Source organism: Solanum lycopersicum, chromosome 6 (genome assembly GCF_036512215.1).
Source record: "Solanum lycopersicum chromosome 6, SLM_r2.1".
NCBI classification, from domain to species: Eukaryota; Viridiplantae; Streptophyta; class Magnoliopsida; order Solanales; family Solanaceae; genus Solanum; species Solanum lycopersicum.
In genome coordinates, this window is record NC_090805.1 from 41,118,510 (window position 1) to 41,145,610 (window position 27,101).

The window sequence follows — 27,101 nt, forward strand, 5'->3', positions numbered from 1 at the left end:
AAGAAAAACAATAAATTTCAATTCCAAAAACAAAAGTTGTCCAAATTCTCAAATAAATCAAGCATTGATTGATTAGAATTTCGAACTAATATGAAACTGTTATTCACTATAGAAATAATAACTTTTGGTAAACATGTGACGCGTTAGAAATGTGTAAAGTTAATAAAAAAATAGAATTGTGATTATTAATGGGTTATTGGTAGATAGTGGGATTTGGTGAAGTCGAAGAAAAGATTCAATTAAATGCGTTGGACAAAGACGAAACATTATAAACAAGTGGTATATACCCTTTAAAATTTTGTCCTAGTTATCTCAAACACCAAACCATGCCTCATGTTCTCTTTGTTTGGATTTTCCCAATATTTTTTTACTTGAGATGCTCCACTTTCCACCCCATAGTTTTATGGAGAATGTTACTTTATCTTTTTTTATTTTTTATTTTTTTTTCACTAATAAGTTGTCTTCTTTGTTAGTATCCTTTTTGTCTTGCCCGATATTAACTCCAGCTTGATTTGAATTCAGATTTTACCAACAGTACAATGATACTATGATTTTTAATTATTCTTTTCGTTTTTAAAAAATGACTCTATTTTTTTTTTAGTCTGTTCGAAAAAGAATGATCACTTTTCTTTTTTGGCAAATTTTAACTTTAATTTTTCACTTGATATGTTTAATACCACAAGATTAAAGGGCATTTTGATACATTTGACATAACTTTAATTTAAAAACACAAGATTAAAAAAATCTTCTTTCTTTTCTTAAACTCCGTTTCAAGAAAAACTAGGTAATCCTTTTTAAAATAGAGAGGTATATTCTAATTTTCGTAAATTTTTTAGAATAAATATACATATATACATATGATTTTTTTCAAAGTTATAACGTGTATATGCATTCCATCTAGAAAGGTGGGTCCCGCGTCTACTTACCAATTACCACTCCATGTCTCTACCACAACCCTTATTGATAAAATTAGCTTTTTATATAGCACTCTCGGTGCAAATATAATTATATCATTCGCTTATAAATGGATGGATTTTGTTGAGTGAAATAGCGTAAAAATACATGATTCAAAATTTAAATTTTATTAATTTCCACGTGAATTTTATGAATTAGTAAATTTTTGATAAAATTATACCTTGGTGAATTCATAGGTTGTGCTCTAGATCTGTCACTAAGTCAATGTATAGGTTCTCTAGTTGTAATATTTCTCATTTGAAGACAAACATCGTGGCGTTAGAGTTGTTAATTAAAAGGACAATCTAATCTGGAATAGTAGATGTTTTTGCTAGACTATTAATTAAAGTATCATTATTCTCTACATAATAATTATTCATTTACACCGACTTATCTTTAAACTGTTTATCAGTTGATTTAGATCCACTTATTTTATACATATCCTCTTTATTAATAATGCTAATTAATTTTGCTTAAGAAAGGCCGACCTTGTTATATACTTGGAACATGTGTTAATACTCCCTACATCCTCTTTTTTAGTCACGAGTTTAACAAAAAGGAATGATTAAACTTTAAGTTTGTTCGAAACGTATTTATTTGATCAAACAATATTAATATATTATAATAGTATAGTTCTCATTGATATATGATTTATCGTCGATATAATTTTTTGCATGATATTTTAATTATTTCAATTTCAGTACAATATGTAATTTTGTTTTGTTGTCTTTTGTAATTTTATTACATCTTTTTAAAAATTATTTATGCCTAATTGAATGAAAGATCTATTAAAAATAATTTTTCTACTTCACTTATGAAAGAAAAGTAAAATATGTGTACACAGTATCATTTCCACACTCCGACTACATTTTTGTATGTGGTTGTTATAGGAGCACTTGAGTTGGACTACATTTTTGTATGTGGTTGTTGTAGGAGCACTTGAGTTGGACTACATTTTTGTATGTGGTTGTTGTAGGAGCACTTGAGTTGATCTACAACTATATGGACCATTGAATTTCAGCAGAGGAGCTATACCAGAAGGACGTTGTACAATTTTAATTGGCAGCGATGGATGGTTCATAAAATGAAAATTCATGTATACTATGTTTCACTATAATAATGAGATTGAGATAGATGATGAAAATATATTCATAGTCACTCTTTAATGAAAAAAGAGTGTACACTGAATCTAGGGTCAATTCGTTACATAGCCATATACTTTTTGGACCTCTATAATCAGTCACTATTTAATGTAAAAAAAAAAATTATTTGGATGAAAATTTACACTTAGACTTAAAATTGGGAAAAACTCTAATTGGTGTTTGAAGTTGTTACAAGTGAAAACTCATGAATCACACTTTGTGGGTAAATTTTCCATGCAAGCAAAAAAAAAAAAAGAAGCTAACATTAGTAGTCTATAATTAGATGTTGACTAAAATATGAATAGCTACCCAATGCAATAGAGTGTGATTATGAATAAGAATTATAAGGGCCACCAACAATGTATGTATATATCAATTATATTCCCACGATCGATAAGCACAAGCAATAGAATTGTGAACACTAATTAAGTCAACTAGCTAGTAACACTGAAAGTGACAACATTATGCCCCATACAATATATTCATTGAGAGATTGGAGTTAAAATTTTAGCTTTATAGGTTATGAATTTTATCACGAAGATTTTAAATGATAATAATTGAATTTTCTATTTAATACTTATATATTTCAATGAATTTATTAATACAAATATACTGTTTGAATAAAATCTATTGAATTCAATTGAATCCGTATGCAAATCACGTATCTATCAGCAGCAAAAATCAGCATTAAGCTCGTGACAACACATAAAAAGCTAACATGTGGCTATGAAGAAAGAAAGATAGAGTTCGAATTAGTGGCATATTTCATACTCCACCAATAATTCATTGCGTTTAAAAAATTTGGGTGTTCAAAGTTTAGAAAATTGAAGATGGAATATTCCTTTAATAATAGTTGAGATCTTATCTTACTTATAATTTTAAATTTAGGCAATTATTTATTATTATTAAAATTGAAGCTAAAAATGATTTAAAAATAAATAAATAGATAGGAACTTGACTTAGAAAATGAAGGTGTTAACCAGACCCTTAATCCAACAAGAGTGGCTGTTTTTCTTTCAGCCATCTTATCGAATGTTGCCCCTTCATTTTTTTAAATAAAAGAAAATAATGCAATGCTAGAAATTTTTATTACCAATAAAAACTCTACTTTGAAAGATGAAATGAAAATATAGATACTCAACAGGCATCGTGGTAGGGCGCGTGTGGAGCGGTTAACGGTTCATAACATTTAATATAAAATATAAATTTAATTATGCGTAAAAATTTATTGAAATTGAAATAAGTAGTACTAATATTTTTTGTCTCGATTTATCTTAGTCAATCTTAATAAGAATGACATTTTTTGTTTCCATAGGTAGTAGTTTAATTTCAATGTTCTTTTTTGCCCTTACGGTCATGTGTTTGGCATGAAGGAAAACAAGTGATTTTTTTTTGTTTATTATTTTTTAATTTGTAAGTAGCAAAAAAATTATTATCCCAAGAGTATTAACATGTAATTTTGGAGAACATTACGGGAGTGAAAAGGGGTGGGAGTGAGGCATCGGAGGTGGGATGAGGGGTTAGGTCGTTAGGTTGGTGATATAAAAAAAAATTAACTTAATTGTAATATTCTAAAAAAAAGTTACGAGAATTTCTAATATAACAGTCGATGAATGCGTATCAAATATTTTATAGAGAAAATTATATATAATAGCAAACTAATAATCTAAAATAAATGGAGTAGCTAGGGTTTGATTTAATTGTGCTCCATAGGAAATGTTTGAAAAAAATTGTCAGCCGTCTCTCTCTCAAATCTCTCGCTTGCCACTCTCCTCAATCTCTCGCTCGCTTCCTCACTATTTTATACAAGCACAAGTGTATAAAAATTGTTTTTAATTGTATAAAGCAGAGGAAATTGTATAAATACATATATTTTTGTTCCCCTCTCTCCCTTCTTCCAAATCTCGCTCGCCACTCTCCCAAATCTCGCTCGCCACCCTCGCCTTTCTCACTTATACAAACAGAAGCGAAATGTATAAATTGTGTTTCTGTTTGTATAAAGCGTGAGAAAATTGTATATACACATGCAAGTACATATATTTTTGTCCTATACACTTATAATTATACAATAAAAATACCCCCTGCCCAGTTTCTTTTGCCTTTCTCTCTTTCTGGTTGTTACAATTTTCAAATTGTATCTAATTTCTCTCTTTCTCGTTTTATACAATTCGATTCAATTGTATATTCCTTGTCAAGTCTCTTTTGTCTTTCTCTCTTTCTCATTTTATACAAATTCAAATTATATATAATCGTTCTATACACTTATAATAATACAATTCGTTTTATACACTTTGTTTTTATGTAGTTCTCTGCCCAAGTGTCTTTCTCTTTCTTGTTTTATACACTTCGTTTTATACAATTTGCTTCAACTGTATATGTATAGCGAATTATACAGTTTCTATGTTTGCTATGGAACGCAATTATGCAAACTTTGCTATAGCATACAAATATGAATCTTTTATTTGCTATATGTGAAAATTGTCTTATTTTATATATACATATTTTGAAAAATTCAATACAAATAACAAATACATTAATAAATTTAAAGAATTCGAGAAACATCGGAAGAGATTATTTTGAGAAACTTGGTTGAAGTATATCTGAAAGTTTTGAATAGGGGCTAGAGTAATAAAGTTCACGGATGTGAGGGAAAAAGGTTCACTTCACTATCAAATATCAATCATTTATGCTATCATAAGATTCTATGGACCACTAAAATTCACTTACCGTGTATAAAAAGAAGATAAAGGAAAGGCAACTAATCATGGGTATGAAGGGATTGGTTGATAGATAAAATTATTTAAAAGAATTGAGATATCTTATATAATTAATTATTCCACATTTTATACGAGATAAAAACAATTTCAAACAATATCAATAAGCAAACACATTAATATCAATATCAATAGAGTCGTTCCTTCATTTTTACTCTATTAACATTATCTTTTTTCTTCATTATTTTGATTTTTTAAAAATTATCCTTTAAATTTATTTAAAATAAATATAAATTAACTTTGACTTGACAAATTGCTCTTCTTTATATTATATTTTTCATATTAAAGCATTTTTCTGACTTATTTAATAAATAATTAAAATATAAATCAACATAAATAAGTTACTTCTTCATATTGATTTATTTTAAAAGTCATTTTCAATAATATAAAATATTAATATAAAGAGGGATAAATTTATCAAATCGTAAAAAAAAGTTAAAGAATGGTTAAAAAAAATTAAAATAAAAAAAGATAAACATAATACGATAGACTACATCAAAAAAGTCATAGACTACATCAAAAAAGTCATGAGCATTAGAGAAGAAACCTCGAAGGAAAGTTATGAAATTATCACTATATTTTATCTGGAAATTTTCATGTGGCGTACCAAATGAAATGACCCGTGAGTGTAACCCACCCGTCAGACATGGACCTGCATTTAAATATTAAAGAAACAAGAATACAACACACACGACTCTCTGCTATAAAAGGGTGAAGGAATCAATTCAGTCTGCCATAGTCTGAGTTTTACTACTCCTTTAAAATCTCCTACCATTATAGACCTCTCTTTTCCATCTCATTTCTCATAAGAAACATAAAAAATACAATAACCAATAAAAAATGGCCCTTCCACACACACAACAGGAAACAAAAGTTATTCCAGATGCCTGGGATTACAAAGGTAGACCTGCCCTTAGATCTACCTCTGGTGGTTGGGCTGGTGCCGCCATGATTTTAGGTAACTTTTTTTCTTTTACTATTTAAATTATCTCGTACATATATATATATATATATAGATATCGAGACTATATTGTCTAAGATTCGTGTCAGATAGGGTAAATAATGGATAAAATGCTTTCAGAGTACAAACCTGTGTCCACCACATCCATTAGGAGGTGGTTCACTCTGATAATAATTATTACTATGTCAAAAAGTCATTTTCTTTGTTAAAGAAAGTTGATTTTCTGAGACAATAACTATTTTGAGTGGTGATCCGTGAAATCAACATATCTTTTTTTATTTTTTCGTTAGTAGATAGATCTATCGTTGTGTTTTTTTAACGTAGAGTTTTTGTATGTATAATATTATTTATCAGGTGTCGAAGCTGTGGAGAGGCTAGTAACGCTAGGCATTGCTGTGAACTTGGTGGTGTACTTGACTAAAACAATGCATTTAGGGAATGCTAGCGCTGCCAACATTGTTACGAACTTTATGGGAACTTCCTATATACTCACTTTGCTTGGTGGCTACGTTGCTGACACTTTCCTCGGAAGGTACTTAGTGATCTTTTTAATATGATTTGGACAATCTTCGCTTCTTGATCAGTTAGATCCAATATCTATTTGAAAACTAAATAGGTTTGCTTAGCATCTTTTGATTTTTATTTTCTTGGTTTAATCATTTGCAGGTATCTTACCGTTGGCATCGGAGCCACTGTTCAAGCAATAGTAAGTGTAGATGTTTCTTGCCCAAAATGAATAAGAAAATTAGAAATATTTTGTTAATTAAATGACCTCATTCACTTTTTAAGAGTGCTAAAATGTTGGAACTTAATAAATATATATAGTCACCAATCAACCTTTTTCTTTTCTTACGTATGCAACAAGTGATAAGCATATTGCCAAATAGTAATTTGTAGACTCTTTTTCTTTATATCACTAGACAAAGTGACAATCATTTAAGTAAAACTAAGAGATCATTCAAAACTATCTCAGAACGCCAATAGGTTTTGCTTTTACATTATTTTCATATTAATATTAATTATTTTCTTAATAGGGTGTAACAATTTTAACAATCTCGACCATAGTTCCAAGCTTACGACCTCCAAAATGTGATCTCGGTAGCCCATCCTGCATCCCTGCAGACGGCAAACAACTGGCCGTCCTCTTCATCGCCCTCTACATGACAGCCCTAGGCACTGGATTTCTGAAATCCAGTGTCTCGGGCTTTGGGACGGACCAATTTGATGAGTCCGACCCGAAGGAAAAAGGACGGATGATTAAATTCTTCAGTTGGTTTTTTTTCCTAATCAATGTTGGAGCACTTACTGCTGTAACCGTACTGGTGTACATTCAAGATAAAGTTGGAAGGAAATTCGGGTATGGAATTTGTGCGTGCGCCATTTTAGTTGGCCTTGTGTTTTTCTTGTGCGGTACGAAAAGGTACCGGTTCAAGAAACTCGTTGGGAGTCCGTTATCGCAGTTTGCTTCGGTATTTATTGCTGCCTGGAGAAAACGGCATATGAATTTACCGTCAGATTCTTCCGTTTTGTTCAATATTGATGATATCATTGGAGATGAAAACGTTAAAGACAAACAAAAGTTGCCTCATAGCAAGGAATTCCGGTGAGTTTTACTCTTTTAACGATAATATTTTTTGCACTGATACTATACTTTTATCCAAGTTCTTCATTCTCTCTTAAATTCCGCGTAGAGTTGAATGAATACGCACGTGATTTGTACTAGTATTTCAATAAAGAAAATTTAATTTATAGTTAGGTAAGAAATCAAGTTTATTATATGTCGAGTGAATTATTTGAAGTTTGCGTCGTCGATGTCTTGAATTATTTATGTAAATAATGTAAAAAAAAAGAGCAATTGGGACTGCTGGAATTGTAATTATTCACGTGGGTAGGCCAATCTTTGATAGGAACAATACAAATCACCACTATCTTCCAAGCATGTGGGCAACATTTTAATTACTTTTTGGCTATGTTTTTTTTTTTTTTTTTTGCAGTTTCTTGGATAAAGCAGCTATTAAAGATTGTTCTAGTGAATTTTCTGGGACAGCAATATTGAATAATTGGAAGTTAGCAACTTTAACAGATGTCGAAGAAGTTAAATTGGTAATTAGAATGTTACCAACATGGGGTACGTCCATTATGTTTTGGACTGTTTATGCTCAAATGACAACATTTTCTGTTTCACAAGCTACAACTATGGATCGTCACATCGGTAAATCCTTTGAAATTCCTCCGGCTTCACTCACCGCGTTTTTCGTTGCAAGTGTCATGTTGGTTATTATTTTCTACGATAGGGTTATTGTACCCTTATGCGCCCGGTACATGAACAGTCCACATGGCTTCACTCCTCTGACACGTATTGCAATAGGGTTAGTTACGTCTATTTTCGCGATGATTGCAGCTGCTTTAACTGAGATAAAGAGATTAAACGTTGCTAAGTCTCACGGATTGATTAACAATCCGAACGCGGTGATTCCGATGAGTGTGTTTTGGTTGGTGCCACAATTCTTACTTGTTGGAGGAGGTGAAGCTTTTACATATATTGGACAACTTGATTTTTTCTTAAGAGAGTGTCCAAAAGGGATGAAAACTATGAGTACTGGCTTATTTATAAGCACGATTTCGCTTGGATTTTTCTTTAGTTCGATTTTAGTATCGATCGTAGATAAGGTGACCGCGAAATCAAGGCCGTGGCTAGCTGATAATCTAAACCAAGGGAAACTATATAATTTCTATTGGCTTTTGGCCATTTTGAGTGTATTGAACGTGATACTTTTTTTCTATTGTGCTAAACGTTACGTGTACAAGGAGAAGAGGCTAGCTGAAGTGGGAATTCAAATGGAGGACTCGGGACCAGTTTGTCATTAAGTAAATAGAAAGAAGAAAAAAAAAAGCTATCAATGCAGTACTTCATTAGCATAGCCAGTTTTTTTTTTTTTTTTTTTACTTTTGTGTGTGTTTGAGTTTCTTGTTGGGGTTTTATTTTAGTGGCAAAAGTACCATAGAAAAAGTGGGTTCAAAGGACCCGTTGTCTTTGGCTCAAGCCTACTATATAGTTTGTATGTAGAAAATAATGTACTATATATGAAAGATGATCTGAACCCACTGCTTCAAAGAAGCAGTGGTTTGGTAGCACTATAATCTCAGTATCGAATTTATCTGGACATAAAAATTTAAGAAACGTTAAAATGCTATGACCTAAAAATATTAAAATTAAAATTATTTTTAAAATAAGGAAAGTATGATGAGTGTCAAGGCTGTCATTTTATTTTGTGGGGTTTTTTAATTTTTCTACGAATTTTCCAAGATGTAGGAAAAGTAAAATAATTAGTCTTTGGAATTTATTTTATGGGACCTTGAGAACAACTACACTTATTATGTAGAGTTTGTCGTGTATTTGCTAAGTCGCTTTCAATCATCTCTTTATTTTATTTCCTTCAAATCTCCCATCAAAAGTTAAAATCATGAAAATGTGTCTTTTCCAATCATTTTTTTGGAAAAAAAAGGGGTTATAATTCATGATAGTTACAGCTAAAAAGATATACCTATATATATATATATATATATATATATATAGCCATGATTCTTATTTCTTGTGGTTGATCTTTTCCTTGCAATTGCTCGTTTGCTTGTTTAAAGAACTCATGGAGTAATATTTATTATCATTTGAATAAAGAAATATTTATTATCATTTGAATAAAGAAATATTTTTACTTTTTTTTAATAATTATAAGTTTGGGATCAACCTGTTATTTTTACTTTCTTTTTTTTTTTTTAAAAAAAAAAGAAGCAAATCCTCGTTGTAGTAGTGTTGGGGGTCAGCATTGTTAACTTGTTAACTAGCTTGCCCTTCTATTTACTTGTTAAATTTTAAATTGAAATATCTATTCAGTAAATAATGAGTGATAATCAATTTATTCATTTTATATGATACTAAAAAATTATAAATAAAAAGATAATTTTATTAATTTATCGCTTAAAAACTTTTTAAAAATTTTATAAAAAATATGAACACTTAAAAAAATATATACTATATTTTTATAGTTTATTTGTCATTTTATAATTTGTTTTGAAACATTAAAGAACGTTTTTTTTTATCAATTTTAAATATAACTTCCACATGACATGTTTAGGACCACAAAATTAAAAAAATTGACATATATATATTTCAACAAATTTTTTTACTTATTTAATTGGAAAAAAAATAAGGATAAAATGAATTATAACTGCAGTACATGAGACGTGCTAGCGGTCTTTGTTGTATTGCACGATAGGGACCTAGATGATTGTTTTTTTTTCTTTTTACGTCTATATGATTTGAACTTGGCCTTCCATACAACATCATTTTAGCTTTTAGCACAAGTGAATTTAATTTCCACATTATTACTAAGGTATTGTCTCAAATAAAATGGTAGTTTACATGTTGTACATACATGAGACAACAATGAAACAAAATGAAAAAAGTTTAAACAATAATTATTATTTATAATAAATAGCAATCAAAGAGAGAGCCAACTGTCCCTTAGGGAACATCCAATAAAAAAGAGATAGGCAATTAACTGTCGCAATATTTTCCAGATTAGCTCAAGTAAATGAAAAAGTACAAACACGGTAACTTATTGGAGCTTTACATTAACAGGACCAATAATCAAAATATCAGTCCAAGCTATATCCGAATGAAAAAAAGAATTTAAGTAAACGTAGTGTTCAACCGTGCAAGAAAATTAAAAATAAGTCGTAGAAATAGACTTAAAAGAAGTAAGAACTGTCAATCAGTGAAATTGAGAAAACTTCTAGAGATAATTGAAAGAAGAGGAAAAAAAATTGAGAAAGAAATTACCTGAAATTACAATAATTAGTAGTCTTTGAGGAATGAAATGATAATTCAAAAAGTGAGATTGGCAAATTTGTAAGATACATAATTTAGCGACCACAAACGATTTAGCATATGATAGAATACTTAGATCATTGAATACTTTGCACAAGTCCTAGTCTGTTTTCAGCATTCATCTTATTAGAATTTACCATTTCTCAATTACAATGGTGTATAGCTAATTGAAAACTTATTACATAAAACAACAACAGAAAGTGTGTGAGTCTATACATACCAATTGCTTTTTTGGTATCATGACTTTAAAGGATAGCCTCGGTATCATCTTCCTTTGTTCGTGGTCTTCACAAAACACCAGGACCTGCCTCATAACATCGTCAATACATAAAATTATTGTGTTTGTGAGAATGTATATAGATAAAAATGTCATGTCGAAATAAACAGCAGTGTAGATAATGTACCTTATGTTTGATCTATACAAAAAATAGAAAGTTCTTTTAATAACCACATCTTTTACCCGTAGATCATAGAACTAACACTTGAAGAATTTAGTTCAGGCATTTAAAGTGAAATTCTAGTCCCATTTTGTTTAATTGTCTATAAAATTTTCGTCTATAAAAGTGATCCAACAGAAAACAAGCAAAGCATAATACTTGTTCATCATGAGGAGAAGAAAGGAACTATTGAAGGAATTGCAAGAAATAGTAAAGGAGATAGTATTGGAAATTTTCTGTATATTCATTTCTTCCAAATACATGTATATATACAGCTATGTGGGAATCAAAAGAACATTCTATTCCTAACTGACTATACAGGTGTCCTACTGCTATTTGCTATTCAATAACAAACTTTATTCTCTAAAACAATCTAACTGAAAATATTTCTAGATCATCAATATGTACACAAACTAGATATTTCATCAATTTGGGCCCGTATACAATTTGATTTTCCAGGCCCAATCTGAGGAATATTTTTAGGTCCACTCTAAAGAAGAGGAGGCCCAATCTGAGGCCACTCTAAAGAAGAGGAGGCCCAATCTGAGCCCCAATCTGAGGAAGCCCAAATGTTTTCTTCTTTGCTTGTTTGTCCACATTTTCTTTGCTGTATTTCTTCCTTGAAGGAGCTGAAGAAGAAGATGGAGCTGAAATCTCAACATCCCCTCTGAAGTTGGAGGGGAACAAAGTGAGCCCCAACTTGCGCATGTTGCTATGATGAGAAGGACCTGCAAGTGGCTTGGTGAAGATGTCAGCCAACTGATCCTTGGACGGAACAAAGGACAAAGAAATTAAGCCGGCGAGATACTGTTGGCGGACAAAATGACAGTCCAGTTCAACGTGTTTCGTCCGTTCATGAAAGACAGGGTTGCGGGCTATATGTATAGCTGCTTGGCTGTCCGAGTGAATAGGAACCGGCAATGGAGGAGGAATCGACAAATCGGTGAGTAATTTGGTAAGCCATGTTAGCTCAGCAACTAATCTTCTCATTGATCGATATTCCGCCTCAGCAGATGAAAGAGAAACTGAACTTTGTTTCTTGGATTTCCAGGAAATGGGCGATCCCCCCAAACTGATGAAGAAACCACTTACTGATCGACGAAAAGCACGACACGACGCCCAATAAGCATGGCAAAAGGCGGTCAACGATAAAGAGGATGAAGCATTAAAGAAAAGACCATGGCTTGGAAATTTCTTCAGGTAACGAATGACTCGTAGGCCAGCATTGTAATGATCAATGGTAGGCATATGCATGAACTAACTAAGTGTTAACACAGCAAATGATAAATCTGGGCGAGTATGAGTTAAATAGTTGATCTTTCCAATAAGATGTCTGTAAATGGTGGGATCTGACAGTGGTGTGCCTGAATCTGCAGATAGCTTAGGTGAAGGATCCATTGGAGAAGAAACTGAAGAGATATGGGAAACATCAAATTCATCCAGTAATTCCAAGGTATATTTTCTTTGACTGATAATCATCCCTTGTTCTTCTCGTAATACTTCCATTCCCAGAAAATAATGTAAATGGCCTAGGTCTTTTATCTTGAATTCTTTATGCAAGAAACTTTTTAAGGATTGAATCTCATCTGCAGCATTCCCCGTGATTAAAATATCATCCACATAAACAGCAACAATAGTAATGGATTCACCTTTCTGCTTAAAAAACAGAGAATAGTCGTTGAGTGAAGCTGCATATCCTTTAAAATTTAATGCCCCTGCTAATCGAGCATACCATTGCCTTGATGCTTGCTTTAGCCCATATAGTGATTTTTTCAGCTTGCAGACCATGTTGGTTTGAGGTGGATCCAGACCATTAGGAAATTTCGTGTAGACTTCTTCTTGCAATTCTCCTTGCAAGAAGGCATTGTTGACATCAAACTGGAAAATATCCCACCCTTTCTTAGTGGCAATTGCTAGTAAACATCTAATGGTGGTCATTTTTACCACTGGTGAAAATGTCTCATTATAATCAATCCCCTCTTTCTGTATGTCCCCTCTGATAACTAGTCTTGCCTTCAATCTTTCAACTGTCCCATCAGCATGTTGCTTGACCTTGTAGACCCATTTGCAAGGTAAAGATTTTCTTCCTTTAGTAGAGGCACAACACCCCAAGTATGATTAAATTGTAGGGCATCAAGTTCATCTTGCATGGCTTGCTGCCAACCTGTGTGCATAGAAGCCTCATAAAAGCTTTTAGGTTCTGATATAGTGGAGGTGGACTTCAGGATCATTTGACTAGGTTGAGAAAGATTGGCATAAGAAAAATTAGAAGGATTGCTGGGAACAGCAAGACAAGAATCAGTAACATCACAAAGATAAATGGTGTTACAGATATAATCCTTAAGATGGGAAGGTAGAGTTCCTATATTTGTTCTGTGAGATCTTCTAACAGGAATTGGTGATGGTGATGCAACATGTTCAGAAGGAACAATTGACTGTACTGGTGATGTATCTATAACAGGGGAATTGACAGGGACATTTATTGTGGGAAAAAAATCAGTACCTATAGTTATGGTGGAATCCTCAGAATCTGAAAGATCCGGTGGTGGAGTAGAAGAATTGTCAATGAAGATAGAATTATCAGTAGTAGGATGTGAAAAAGGAAAATGATTCTCAACAAAATGAACATCTCTAGAAATACTGACTTTCCTAGTTTCTAAGTTAAGAACCTTGTATCCTTTCTGGTTACTTGGGTATCCCAGAAAAACACATTTATAAGCTCTTGGCTCAAATTTGTTCCTTCCCTGACTTAATGTACTAGCATAACAGAGACAACCAAAACATCTGAGATTGTGATAGGAGGGTGGTGTACCAAATAAAACTTCATAAGGAGTTTTTCCATGAATGACTCTTGATGGCAATCTATTGATCAAGAAAGTAGCTGTTAGGATGCATTCCCCCCAATAGATAAGAGGAACCTTTGAATGAAACAGAAGGGCTCTTGCAATCTCCAACAAGTGCCTGTGTTTTCTCTCAGCTACCCCATTTTGTTGTGGGGTAGCTACACAGGAAGTTTGGTGGATAATTCCTTGTGATCTCAAAAAGTTTAAGGCTGTTTCACTTTTCCCTAGCTCCATAGCATTATCAGATCTAATTATTTTCACTTTAGCATTAAATTGTCTCTCAGCCATAGACAAAAAACTCTGAATCACAGAAAAGGAATTGCATTTGGTGCTCATTAGATATGTCCATGTAGCTCTGCTGAAATCATCCACTATTGTTAAAAAATACCTATAGTTGTTATAGGTAGACACCTTGTATGGTCCCCAAGTGTCAATGTGAATTAGATCAAAACAATTCTTAGTGGTGATTTCACTGGTAGGAAAAGGTAATCTAGACTGTCTAGCCTTTGGACATACATCACAAGAGCAATCAGAGAACTGAGACTTAGATAAGAAACTGACATTTTTCATTGATGCATAGGGCAAATGCCCTAATCTTACATGCCATAGCCTTACATTGGAAGAAACATTTGAAGAAACTGGAAAGGAAACTGAAATTGAATCAGGAAAACAAACAGAACTACTGATTCTACTACAATATTTAGACTCCAGGAAAGTATTTTGATTTGCACTAGACTTCTTAGGGAAAGGTTGCAACAAGTAGAGACCTTCTTTTGCTTTACCAAAAACTTGAAGGCTCTTCATTGAATGGCCCTGCAACATACAGTTGTTAGAATTGAAGGAAACTGTATTTTTGACTGACTGCAGAATTTATGAACTGACAATAGGTTGTACTTGAAACTTGGCACATACAAAACATTGTGTATTGTCAAGTCAGAAAAAATTTGTACACTACCTATATGAGTGACACTTATAGAGTGAGAATTAGGAAGATTTATATTGATTGGAATTCTAAGAGTAGATAAGGAAATAAAAGAGTCAGAATTGAAACACATATGCTCTGAGGCCCCTGAATCTATTATCCAAGTTCCAGAATTAAAAACAGAAAAACAAGTCCCAAAGTATTTTAAAATAGTACCGGCTACAGCATTAGCATTGATATCAGCTGCTGCACTTTTAGTTGTTGATTCTGGAATCTTCATTTGTTTCATGACTTGAATGAAATGTCCAAATTGTTCCTTGCTCATGTGTTGATTGACTTGATCCATATAGTAGTTAGGATCCTCTTCCTCCATAGAAGAAGATGCATTTCCCCTAACTGGTGCTGAATGATTCTTGTCATTTGTGAAGTTGAAATCTTCAGGAAACCCAATCAATCTGTAACATTCATCTATGATATGACCTATTTTGCCACAATAAGTACAAGAAACATTAGGATTATACTTCTTCTTTCCTTTGAATCTTTGATTCTGCTTTGGGTATCTAGGTGGTGGTGGTTGCTGGTTATTCACCCTAGGGTAGCCCATGTTTGGCTTAAAACCAGATGTTGATCCTGGTGCAGTGGGGTTTAACTTCTGAAATTGCTTACCAATTTTGTTTTGATTCATATTATTTACCATGAAGGATGAAGAGTCATTAGACATAATAGGACTCATGTATGTCTTCTTTTGATTCTCATCCTGTAAAATCAATGAATAAGTAATATTAATGTTAGGAAGAGGATTCATCATAAGAATGTTTCCCCTAGCTTGAGCATATATATCATTGAGTCCTATGAGAAATTGTATGAGCATTTCATCCTCTAGTGATTTTTCCACTTTCTGTTTTCCTTCACAGACACATACACAAGTGCACTTATCATGTGAGTCAAGTGAAGCCAACTCATCCCACAGCCTCTTGAGTTTGGTGAAGTATCCTGCAATGTTGTTAGTTCCCTGCACCAGCCTGTTAAGTTCCTTCTTTAAATGGAAAAGTTTAGCACCATTTGATTGACCAAATCTATGCTCCAGACTCATCCAGAGTTCCTTTGCAGTTCTAGAGTATATAACACTATCTGCTATTTCTTTTGAAAGGGAATTAAGAAGCCAAGATGTTACCATGTCATTGCACCTACTCCAAGGCTGCAGATCTGAAGATGTTGAATCTGGTGAAGGATGTGTTCCAGTGATGAAACCCAGCTTGTTCTTCGCAGAGAGTGCTATGAGAACTGATCTCTTCCAGCCTTGATAGCCCTTTCCATCAAAAATGCTGCTCACCAGTCCCATTCCAGGAGAGTCTGAAGAATGAAGATAGAAAGCATGATTGATATCAATCTTGTTTCCTGAAGATGATCCACCTACCAAAACTGTAGGTGTTGATTCAGGGTTTGAGAGTGATTCGTTTGGCATGATTTGATAAGATTGATTACTGCTCTGATACCATGTAGGAATTGCAAGAAATAGTAAAGGAGATAGTATTGGAAATTTTCTGTATATTCATTTCTTCCAAATACATGTATATATACAGCTATGTGGGAATCAAAAGAACATTCTATTCCTAACTGACTATACAGGTGTCCTACTGCTATTTGCTATTCAATAACAAACTTTATTCTCTAAAACAATCTAACTGAAAATATTTCTAGATCATCAATATGTACACAAACTAGATATTTCATCAATTTGGGCCCGTATACAATTTGATTTTCCAGGCCCAATTTGAGGAATATTTTTAGGTCCACTCCAAAGAAGAGGAGGCCCAATCTGAGGCCACTCTAAAGAAGAGGAGGCCCAATCTGAGCCCCAATCTGAGGAAGCCCAAATGTTTTCTTCTTTGCTTGTTTGTCCACATTTCCTTTGCTGTATTTCTCCTTGAAGGAGCTGAAGAAGAAGATGGAGCTGAAATCTCAACAACTATTATGAAAAAAGCTATATAAGCTAGCAAACTTACATAAAAGATACCACAATACCAATTGTCAATTGAATAGACATTTTAATCGGTGCTTTGAGATAATAAACTACAATTCTTCACTAATTCGGTAACCTTCAAACCTTTCAGGTTAATTTCTCTATCTCTTTGAAATGAAATTTTGCCGCAAGCATCACCCAATGACAGCTAGGTGTATATAGTTCATGTAGAATAAACAAGCTGCTTGTAAATTTAAAACATCACACGGTGTGTCAGTGACGGATCTAGGAATTTAAGGTTGTGGGTGCTCCAGGAGCCATTGGGCCAACTAAATCATTTATTTATTGGGTGCTTTATATTAATTTTATACAAATACCTATCAATTTCTACATAGATATATATATTCCGTAACGAAGTTAATGGGGCTTGAGCACCCGGCGGACACCACGTGGGTCCGCCTGTTCAAATTTGGGTAAACAGTATTTGATGGATTTAAAACAACATATATAATCATTTCTAATCAGCCATCACATAGATTTGAATTTCATTAACGCATAAAGCTTAAGCATTTTCAATTTTTTAGCACAATGGCAAACATAAAGAACATAGCTAAAAATGCAGTTCAACGATTGTTTTGTTTACTGAACAATTTACGACATCTTTCATTTATTTGGTTATGTGAGATCATGTGTATTGTGCATTTTCTATTTGATTTTAGTATCCCTGAGATTTAAGTATTCACTCCTCAATTTCATAAGGATAGAAGAAATTACAGCATCAAGTAGGAGTGCAATGCAAGGCCATGCACTAAAAGAAAATAAAATAACAAAAGAAAAAAAAAATCAGACCACATTGATATGCTTTTTTTATAGCAAATATTATGATACAAGGTCACACATTAAAAGTGAAGTAAATAAATTTAGAAAATCATGGCCCATATATATAACTATTATCCCAAAACAGAAGTAATTGGATGCATCATGTAATCAACCTGCGTATCATTTTTTATTTATAAATTACAGAAATCTTTTAAAAATTAAATTGAAGAGCAGAAGTTCAGAAAGACACAAGTTTTGTAACCTTTTTGCAGCATCTCTTTTTGTGCATTTTATGAAAACATACTTGCTTCATAAAAGAAAAGGTGTAGGTAATAACAACAACAAGATTAATTGAATCTGAACAGAAAATGAAAAGTTGGATCGACTAAATAAATACTCCCTCCGTCCCATTTTACGTTGCACTTTTCGCATTTCGAGATTTAAATAAGTCTATTTTTGACCGTAAGTTTTTCATAGATCCTTTTAACATTTTGAATTATCAATTACTGTGACTCATTAGTAACTCTTTACGTAGTTACAAATATATAAATTTCATTTCAAAAAAAAAATTGAAGATTCCATGCGCAAATGTCTGATCAAAGTTAAATCGTTTGACTCTCGAAAAACAAAAAGTGTCACATAAAATGGGACAGAGGGAGTATCATGTTAGCATTGTTACTGTTGATAACAATGGAATAACTGTTGGGTCCTTTTCATTGTGAATTGACATGATAATAACTAATAAGCAAGTTTTTATAAGTCTTGGATAAATATGTAAGTCCCTGAACTTGAAAGTGATTCATAAAAGACATGACACCAATAACCAAATATAATATAAGACATAGGCAATACAGTTATCTTCTCAAAAGATACATCCAATTCCTAAACTATTTCATTAAGTTGGATTTTTCAAGAAAAAAAAAATCAGAGGGGATTTTTGACAAGAAAAAGAATCAATCATAAAACTGTCATAGACTCTAAGCCATTGTAGACGTCATTGGCTCCTTGTTATTGCAATTGCAAACGACGAGGTCCTCCGACACTTCATATATTAACCAACATTCAAATCAATGTTCATTTTAAGCATGTTATAACAAATAAACAATAGGAGCTTACTACTTTTATATATACTATCATTTCTCTGTTTTCATTGAAGCTAAGTTGGTCGCTATCCCTTTCTGTAACTTGCAGTTGGAATATAGCAACGATCCAGTTGGTTGATATTTTTTTCTTGTGGGTAAATAGATCTATTTCGTTAATATTCCTAAAGCTCGAAAAATATTTGGCACAATTATATAGATTATCTGTTGCAAAATTCTGTTATAGAAGATGAAGTACTGTGGGTCATTTATGGTTAACAGGATGGAGAGATGAATTAGTTGTTCTACATTGTTTCCGTCATGTTCGTGACCAAGAAATTGGAGAAGCAAACAAAAATCAGAACGAATTTAATAAAGGTTTGACGAATAAAATTGAAAGACATAAGACACCAAAAACTAATTTGAATGAAAAAACATACCTGGCGTCACAGGGATGAGGAGAAGACGAAGAGAAAATTGTTGCTTATTTGTTCTATCTATTGGGAGGAGAAACAGAAATCAATACTTTCTAGAGAGAAATCAAATACTTTCAGAGTCCACTTTTATCTCATGGCGTAATTACCTTTTGCCCTTATATAAAGTCAAATTTGCTCAAGTGCCATTGGTCTTCCTTTCACTTCACGTTTTCTATATAGTATACCTCTTTTCGGGCCTAAGTGACACTAGCTTAAAAAAAAAATCAATCAGCATTGACCTGTTTTGCAAAAAAATAGAGCGCCACAATATAAATAACTTTGGATATCAGCTATAAAAAAAATAAAGTAAAAGTTATGCCTACAATTTATTCTTGATTTGAAAACACCAATTAGCTTGAGCCGTCAATACCTCTATGTCAATCCATGTTGAGTAAACGTTAAAATGATCAGTATTTAATAAACAGATCAGTTAAGTTTGACCTAATTGTAACTATAATCATTAGGAATAACATGATATAAAGGTGAATCAATTGAATGCAATGAATCATGCATAATTCATAAACATGTAACATGGGTGTTAAAAAATGAATCATGATAACAAATTAAGATTTAAGAACAAGACATCATATAAAAGTGGAAAAAAATATAAAAAACATGAGAAAAAAAAGGAAAAAAAAATTCCAAAGCATATTAGAGAATAGAGATGCCACATTATTTGCCTCTGTTATTCCAATGGTAATTATGGACCATAGAAGATTTAGCGCTCAAATGAGTCAATCACCTAATTTCCATCTTTGAAAATTTTTCTGTCTGTTTTCTCCCTTTTTTCTCTGTTTCTTTTTCTTTCATGCAAATCTGTACTCATCCAAGAACGTACTCATGCATGTTTTATATGGTTGACAAGATATTATGTTTATGGATCTAATTTTTGAATAAATACAGGGTAACATTATTGAAAAGAGGCAAAATGGCAACAGAGGTTGTAACGTCGGGAAATAAAACAGAGGAAAACATAGTATGTTATTCGCCATCGATGATAACAACAAATGGAGTATGGCAGGGTGAAAATCCACTTGATTATGCATTGCCACTCTTCCTTTTGCAATTGACATTAGTGGTTGTCTTTACTCGTATTCTCGTTTTCATGTTGAAACCATTTCGACAACCTCGTGTTATTGCTGAGATTCTTGTAAGTTTCCTTTTATTAAAATGTCATAATCTTATGTGAATGGTAATAAGTATTGGTTTTAGGCCCCTGATCGTTTGATTAAATGGACTAATGAATGTTTGTGTTCAATGGTAACAGGGTGGTGTAATTTTGGGGCCATCGGTATTAGGAAGAAGTAAAAAATTTACTGATACAGTGTTTCCTCTACGAAGTGTGATGGTGCTTGAGACAATGGCAAATATAGGCCTTCTTTACTTTGTTTTTCTGGTTGGAGTAGAAATGGACATTGCTGTTATCCGAAGAACAGGGAAAAGGGCGATACCTATAGCTCTAGCAGGGATGGTAGTGCCATTTCTTATAGGGATTTCATTTTCCTTCATGTTGCATAGAAGTGCACACGATACTAAACAGGGGACTTTCGTGCTCTTCCTTGGTGTTGCACTTTCTGTTACTGCATTTCCTGTTCTTGCACGAATTCTTGCGGAGCTAAAACTTATCAACAGTGAAATTGGTAGGATAGCCATGTCGGCTGCACTTATAAATGATATTTTCGCGTGGGTTCTCTTGGCGTTTGCCATTGCCTTTTCTGAGAACAAAAACATGGCTTTGACTTCTGTATGGGTACTTCTTTCTAGTGCAGCGTTTGTTGTTTTCTGCATTATAATTATCAGGCCTTTAATTGGATGGATGATAAAGCGAACTCCAGAAGGCGAATCCATCAGTGAGTTTTTTATATGTATCATTCTCTCAGGAGTCATGATAAGTGGATTTATAACAGATGCTATTGGAATGCATTCTATTTTTGGGGCTTTTATCTTTGGTTTGGTTATTCCTAACGGTCCCCTTGGCCTTACACTTAATGAAAAGTTAGAGGACTTTATTTCGGGGATTTTGTTGCCTCTTTTCTTTGCCATTAGTGGTCTCAAGACGGAGATTAACGCCATTGATGGAGTTGGTTCATGGGCCATATTAGCTCTGGTTATAGTCTTAGCTTGTGTTGGAAAGATTGCTGGAACAGTCATTGTAACACTGTATTACAGAACACCAATCCATGAAGGCATTACTCTTGGTCTCCTCATGAATGCCAAAGGACTCATTGAGATGATTGTGATCAATATTGGTAAAGATCAAAAGGTTATTGATCAGAAATCTTTTGCAATTATGGTTGTGGCAGTTGTGCTTATGACTGCAATTATCATCCCATTCGTGACGCTGATTTACAAGCCAGCAAGAAAGTTTGCACCATATAAAAGAAGAACAGTTCAAAGTACAAAACCAGATAGCGAATTTAGGGTACTGACTTGCATCCACACACCTAGAAATGTTCCAACAATCATCAATCTTCTTGAAGCATCTTGTCCTACTAAGAAATCTCCAATATGCATATATGTCCTACACCTTGTTGAGCTCACTGGACGCTCGTCTGCCATGCTAATCGTCCACAATACACGAAAATCTGGCAGGCCAGCACTTAACAGAACTCAAGCTCAATCGGATCATATTATCAATGCATTTGAGAACTTTGAGCAACATGTTGGTAGTGTCTCCGTGCAACCCCTCACTGCCATCTCCCCTTACTCCACCATGCACGAAGACATTTGCACCGTGGCTGAGGACAAACGAGTGGCGTTTCTAATCATTCCTTTTCACAAGCAGCTAACAGTTGATGGCGGAATGGAAATCACAAATCCAAATTTTCGAACGATAAACCAAAATGTATTAGCAAATGCACCTTGTTCTGTTGGGATACTTGTCGACAGAGGACTAAGTGGTTCCACAAGGTTAGCAGCAAATCAAGTTTCTCACCATGTGGCTGTACTATTCTTTGGTGGACCGGATGATCGTGAAGCATTGTCCTACGGATTGAGGATGAGGGAACATCCCGGGATCAACCTCACCGTCATGAGATTCCTCCCTGGAGTACCTGCACATGAAGAGGCAAGATCAGGTTCAAGAAGAAGTAATATGAATGATCCAAATGTACTAACAATAGTAACAGATGACGACAAAGAAAAACAGCTAGACGAGGACTATGTCAACGCGTTCAGGTTAAGAACAGCTAATGATGATTCAGTTGTATACATTGAAAAAGTAGTGAATCATGGAGAAGAGACAGTAGCAGCAATAAGGACTATAGATCAATCACATGACCTGTTCATAGTAGGCAGAGGACAAGGCACCATATCGCCGTTGACAGCAGGACTTACTGATTGGAGCGAGTGCCCGGAGCTAGGTGCAATTGGAGATCTATTAGCATCATCAGATAATGCAGCGATTGTTTCAGTGTTAGTGGTGCAACAATATGTAGGAATGGGGCATGGGGATCATATTCTCATACCAGACAGCCCCGGACAACAACTACATGAACATTTTAACTTTGGCTATACGAATAATCGAACACAAATAAGAGGACAACCACCTCAATGTCATACACAACCCTGAAAACAATATACATTAAGATTTTTTATTTTTGTGGTTTTGTCAATTAATATTTCAAGATAATAGTGACATTCTTCCTCATTTTTTTCGAATTTTCGAAAGACCACCTCCAAGAGTGGAAAGTAGTCATTGGATTCCACCTATTTATTATGTATAGAAACTTACTGATTGAATTACTATTTCTCTGCGAAAGAATAGCCTTGAACTGCTAAGATTTTGACCTTTTGTGTTATCTTTCATTTCTCCTCTTTATTTTTTCACTTTGCAACATGGTATTCATTTATTTCAAAGCTTGAATGAAGAGTATTTCTTTTGTTCTGAACTATTGAGAGTGTGCGTTTAATAGTTGAGGGACTACTAGTTTATCTCTCGTTAATATTCAAACGATATGAAATATTCTAAAAAAAAACATATTATCTAGTACTGGAAAAAACTAGAGGACAGGAGCCTCAATTCATAAATGTCCATTTTTTTATTAATCTCGTCAGAAAATATCAAACTAATAAAAATGGGATACAACAGAGCGAAAAGAAGGATAGGAGAAGCCTTCCTTCAAACCAAATAGTAAAATAACTCCACACACATTTACTAACAAAATAAGCAAACCATGCATGTAACACTCATACATAATACTGATAGTGCAAAAATTCTTTACACTGTCAGTATATATAACTTAAATCCAAACGAGAAAAAAAAAAGAAGTTGTAGACAATGAACAAACACATAGAGATGGTTTTGATAATTTACGCGCATTTGAAACCTTTAGGGGCAGTCTTTCCACAGTTGTTGAGCAACAAGCTGAGTGAAAGAGCAGCATTAAGGTGAGCTCCCAAGACATTAGCTTTAATGGCAGTGCAAAGACAAACAGCAGCATCAACATCAGCAAGATTCTCAATAAGAGAACAACATGAACTCTTTGATGACAATAATGGGCTTCCAACAACAACATGCACCAAGTCATTCAATAAATTGGCACACACCTTTAGTTTAAGTGTGTTCTTTGGGCATTTATGGTAAGTTGATGGAGGATTCTTGTGTTGAGTCTTTGGTGGACATGAGATGTAAGTTGAAGTAACCATTGTGAAGAAGAGAAGGTTCAAAGTGATGAAGAGAAGAGCAATGGATGATGATTTAATAGCCTTAGCCATTTTTACAAGTGAAAATTTGGGATGTGTGTTTTTTGCTAGAGCTAAGAGGGTACTTGGTGTTGGAAATGAACAAGTGAGTGACAATTTATAGATGGAAAATGTGAGTATTTTTATTTATTTTTGGCTATTATGTAAATTTATGTAGCACAATTTAGAAACGGTTCGACTTTTAAATTTCACAAATATATAAGGCTTATTTAGATTACAAGTTTCAAAAATCTGCTTATCATTTTTCAAATTTCGTGCCTAATCAAACAAAGTCACGTTAGAACCGATGGAGTAACTAATTAGTGATCAAGAAAATTTAGAGAGGGACATGTCCATGTTGTGGGCTATGTGCATTAGATATAGAAAGATATAAGGGTAAGCTGGCAAAATGTAATTCAAGATAAGCATAGCCTATAATGGTTGTTGACATTGGAGCTTTGTGGATTTTGTTAGTTGTCAATGTTCTTCGATCTGCAAAAAAAACAAAACTATCCCCTATTTTTGCATGAAGATGTTGGATCTTTATCTAAAATCCTCATTAGGTGTATATTGGTTCTTATTTTCACCTTGAAAATTATATGTTAGTTATTTCGGTATTACAATGTTATAGGAAAATAATTTCAGAACAATTAATTTTGTAATGATTACTTCTAATATAACTTGTTCACAAACAAATGAAGCTATTAAATACTACTATCTCGACAAGTAAGGCTTGTTCAACTAGTTAAGGCGTTGAACATCTCCATCATTAATCGATAAATTGAACGGGAACACTGTTACTCAGCATGAGTGGGGTGGAAAAAAACTACTACTAATATCCTGATGAGTTTAATAAGTTATACCAAACACAATAATGTCACAAAAATGCTGCATTAATGGCTCCTAGAGTGGCAGAGAATGACACGCAGGAATAAATTAAGATTAAGCTCTGCTAATTACTATATTGATTTAGGAAGTAATAACCCATTAATCAGAAAATACTAAACCATCATATATTTGAAGTGTTAATTTGTAATTAAGTAATTAACATTAATTTTGTAACTATTAAATTGGGTCACGTGTATCCTGTCCTCAAAATGCTACATAGAGTACAATTTTGTTAAGAATATTCATGTACAGAAAGGGAATGTAATTAAAAAAAAAAAAATTAGGCTCTCTAACACAAGTGTTTTGTATCTTGAAACTTCTGATTAAGGATGAAGAAGTACTTACCACTTCCATCAAAGTCTTATTTGTAATTATTATTATTATCTAACTGCAGATGACATGTACCTATTTTATAAGTTTTTAGTATTTCCTTGCTTATATTCCTGCTGTTCCATTTCATTTTTCAAAAATTAATATATAACAACTTTGATCAATATTTTAAAGTGAAGCATTATAATTTGTTACTTACATATGTAATTCAGATTAATCAAATTAACTTTGTGAAGTAAATTATGACAAGTAAAAGTGAACGGAGAAAATATCTTTTAACCTATATATATATATTGAAGGGTCATAATTGGGCATGGCCAAGCTTTATGAAAGTGGAAAGGATTCTTCTGGACTTGATAAAGACAGAGCCTCAAAGCTCACTGATGATATTTGGGATCTTGTGGTTTTCAGTTCTTGCCTTCTTGGCATGGCAATTAGTAGTTGACATGATTTTAATGTATCCATTAATTAATACCATGTGTCTAACTTAGATACTCCTACTGAAAGTCTTGTGCCAAAACAACAACTTGGAGACCATGTATTTTTTCATTTTAAATTTACTAAATGGAGTGGACAAGTTTACAACTACACAAAAGAACCATTTTAGGAATTACATTGAATGAACCTTTTGCAGCATAGTCATGATTATTGACATAAAGCTTCTTAAAATATAGGGAAATGGGTCTTATATACCCCTCGACTTTGTTATTTGGAGCTGATATACCTCTCGTTATAAAAGTAGCTCATATATGCCCTTACCGTTATACAAACGGCTCACATATACCCTTGCCGTTACAAAGTGGCTCACATATGCCCTTCATTTAACGTAAGTTAAAAAATTAGTTTTAAATTTATATTTATTACTTCTAATTTTTTAAAAAAAAATTATTTAAGGGTATATATGATTCTTCTATCAAAGTTCAAGGAATATTTTAATTTTTTTCATACATAAATTATTTGACTTCTTTTATTATAATTATTTGAGTTTCTTATTCTTATTTTATTTGTTTCTTTCATTCCTTGGTTTAAAGAAAAAAACTTAAACTATTTTTTTTGTGTATTGTAATTTAATTTCGTATTCAAAGAAAAAATTTGGTCATCTACAATAAGTTTTACAAGAATATTAGTGAAACATAAATAAATTTGATCATCAAAATAATAATTATAAATTAGTCATTGAAACAAAAAAAAGTCAAAAAAAAAATATTTGACGGTTAGATTAAAATTATTTTTCTTTCATTTCCGTAAGAGGAAAAGGGTATATGTAAACCATTTGTTTACAAGTAGGGGTATATATGAGTCACTTTCATAATAAGGGGTATATCAAATCTTTTTCCCTAAAATATAATTATCCGGGAAGCCCCTCAATATGTCACCCTATTCTAAACTTAAAGTTGGCAACAAATTTTAAAGTAATAGAAATAAATTGCAATCACAAATAAAATATGAAGAAATTAACATAACTTTGTCGATAAAAATATATTGGTACAATTTTGTTTGTTCTTTTGACTCTTCTCTCTTAAGATTTCTTCGCGATTTGAGAATGAAAATGATATATTTCTCAAATTAGAATAATATGAATCTCCTTGAGATTTATTTGATCTTTGTGAATATTCTATGAATTGTGAAATATTCTATATGTCTCTTTAAGAAAATATATTACTCCCATTTATATAGATGCGAGCTAAAGTTTATGTTAAAGTATAGCCTTCAAAAATTCTAATCGAAATAAAACTGATTTTGTAAACCTCCTTCAAAATTTTAATGTCTACAAAAACAACCGAAGATATTTTCTGAGAAGGAAATATTACTATTGACCCGATCGATAATATGAATTGGAATTATCGACTCTAGTCATACCTCATTGTTTGTGTGAATATAAGAAAATATCATTCTTCTTAAATTGATTGTAAAAAAAAAAAAGAATGTCAGGTAAATTAAT

The 27,101-nt window shown here is 32.8% G+C and overlaps 3 protein-coding genes across 3 annotated transcripts; 2 read left to right on the forward strand and 1 right to left on the reverse strand.

Annotated features, from left to right (window-relative positions):
* The first annotated feature begins 5,496 nt into the window (after positions 1–5,496).
* LOC101254502 (protein NRT1/ PTR FAMILY 6.3) lies at positions 5,497–8,972 on the forward strand. The gene is made up of 5 exons (XM_004241958.5): positions 5,497–5,828; positions 6,186–6,363; positions 6,498–6,537; positions 6,866–7,434; positions 7,826–8,972. Exons 1-5 carry the CDS (start codon positions 5,711–5,713, stop codon positions 8,697–8,699), a joined length of 1,779 nt encoding a protein of 592 aa, XP_004242006.1. The 5' UTR covers positions 5,497–5,710; the 3' UTR covers positions 8,700–8,972.
* A 10,843-nt stretch (positions 8,973–19,815) lies between these two features.
* LOC101248019 (cation/H(+) antiporter 15-like) lies at positions 19,816–24,032 on the forward strand. Its single transcript, XM_026031534.2, has 3 exons — positions 19,816–19,954; positions 20,162–20,408; positions 20,526–24,032. Exons 1-3 carry the CDS (start codon positions 19,923–19,925, stop codon positions 22,827–22,829), a joined length of 2,583 nt encoding a protein of 860 aa, XP_025887319.1. The 5' UTR covers positions 19,816–19,922; the 3' UTR covers positions 22,830–24,032.
* Positions 23,280–23,974, reverse strand: LOC101254214 (14 kDa proline-rich protein DC2.15). Its single transcript, XM_004241957.5, has one exon. It carries the CDS (start codon positions 23,972–23,974, stop codon positions 23,570–23,572), a length of 405 nt encoding a protein of 134 aa, XP_004242005.1. The 3' UTR covers positions 23,280–23,569.
* Positions 24,033–27,101: the final 3,069 nt, after the last annotated feature.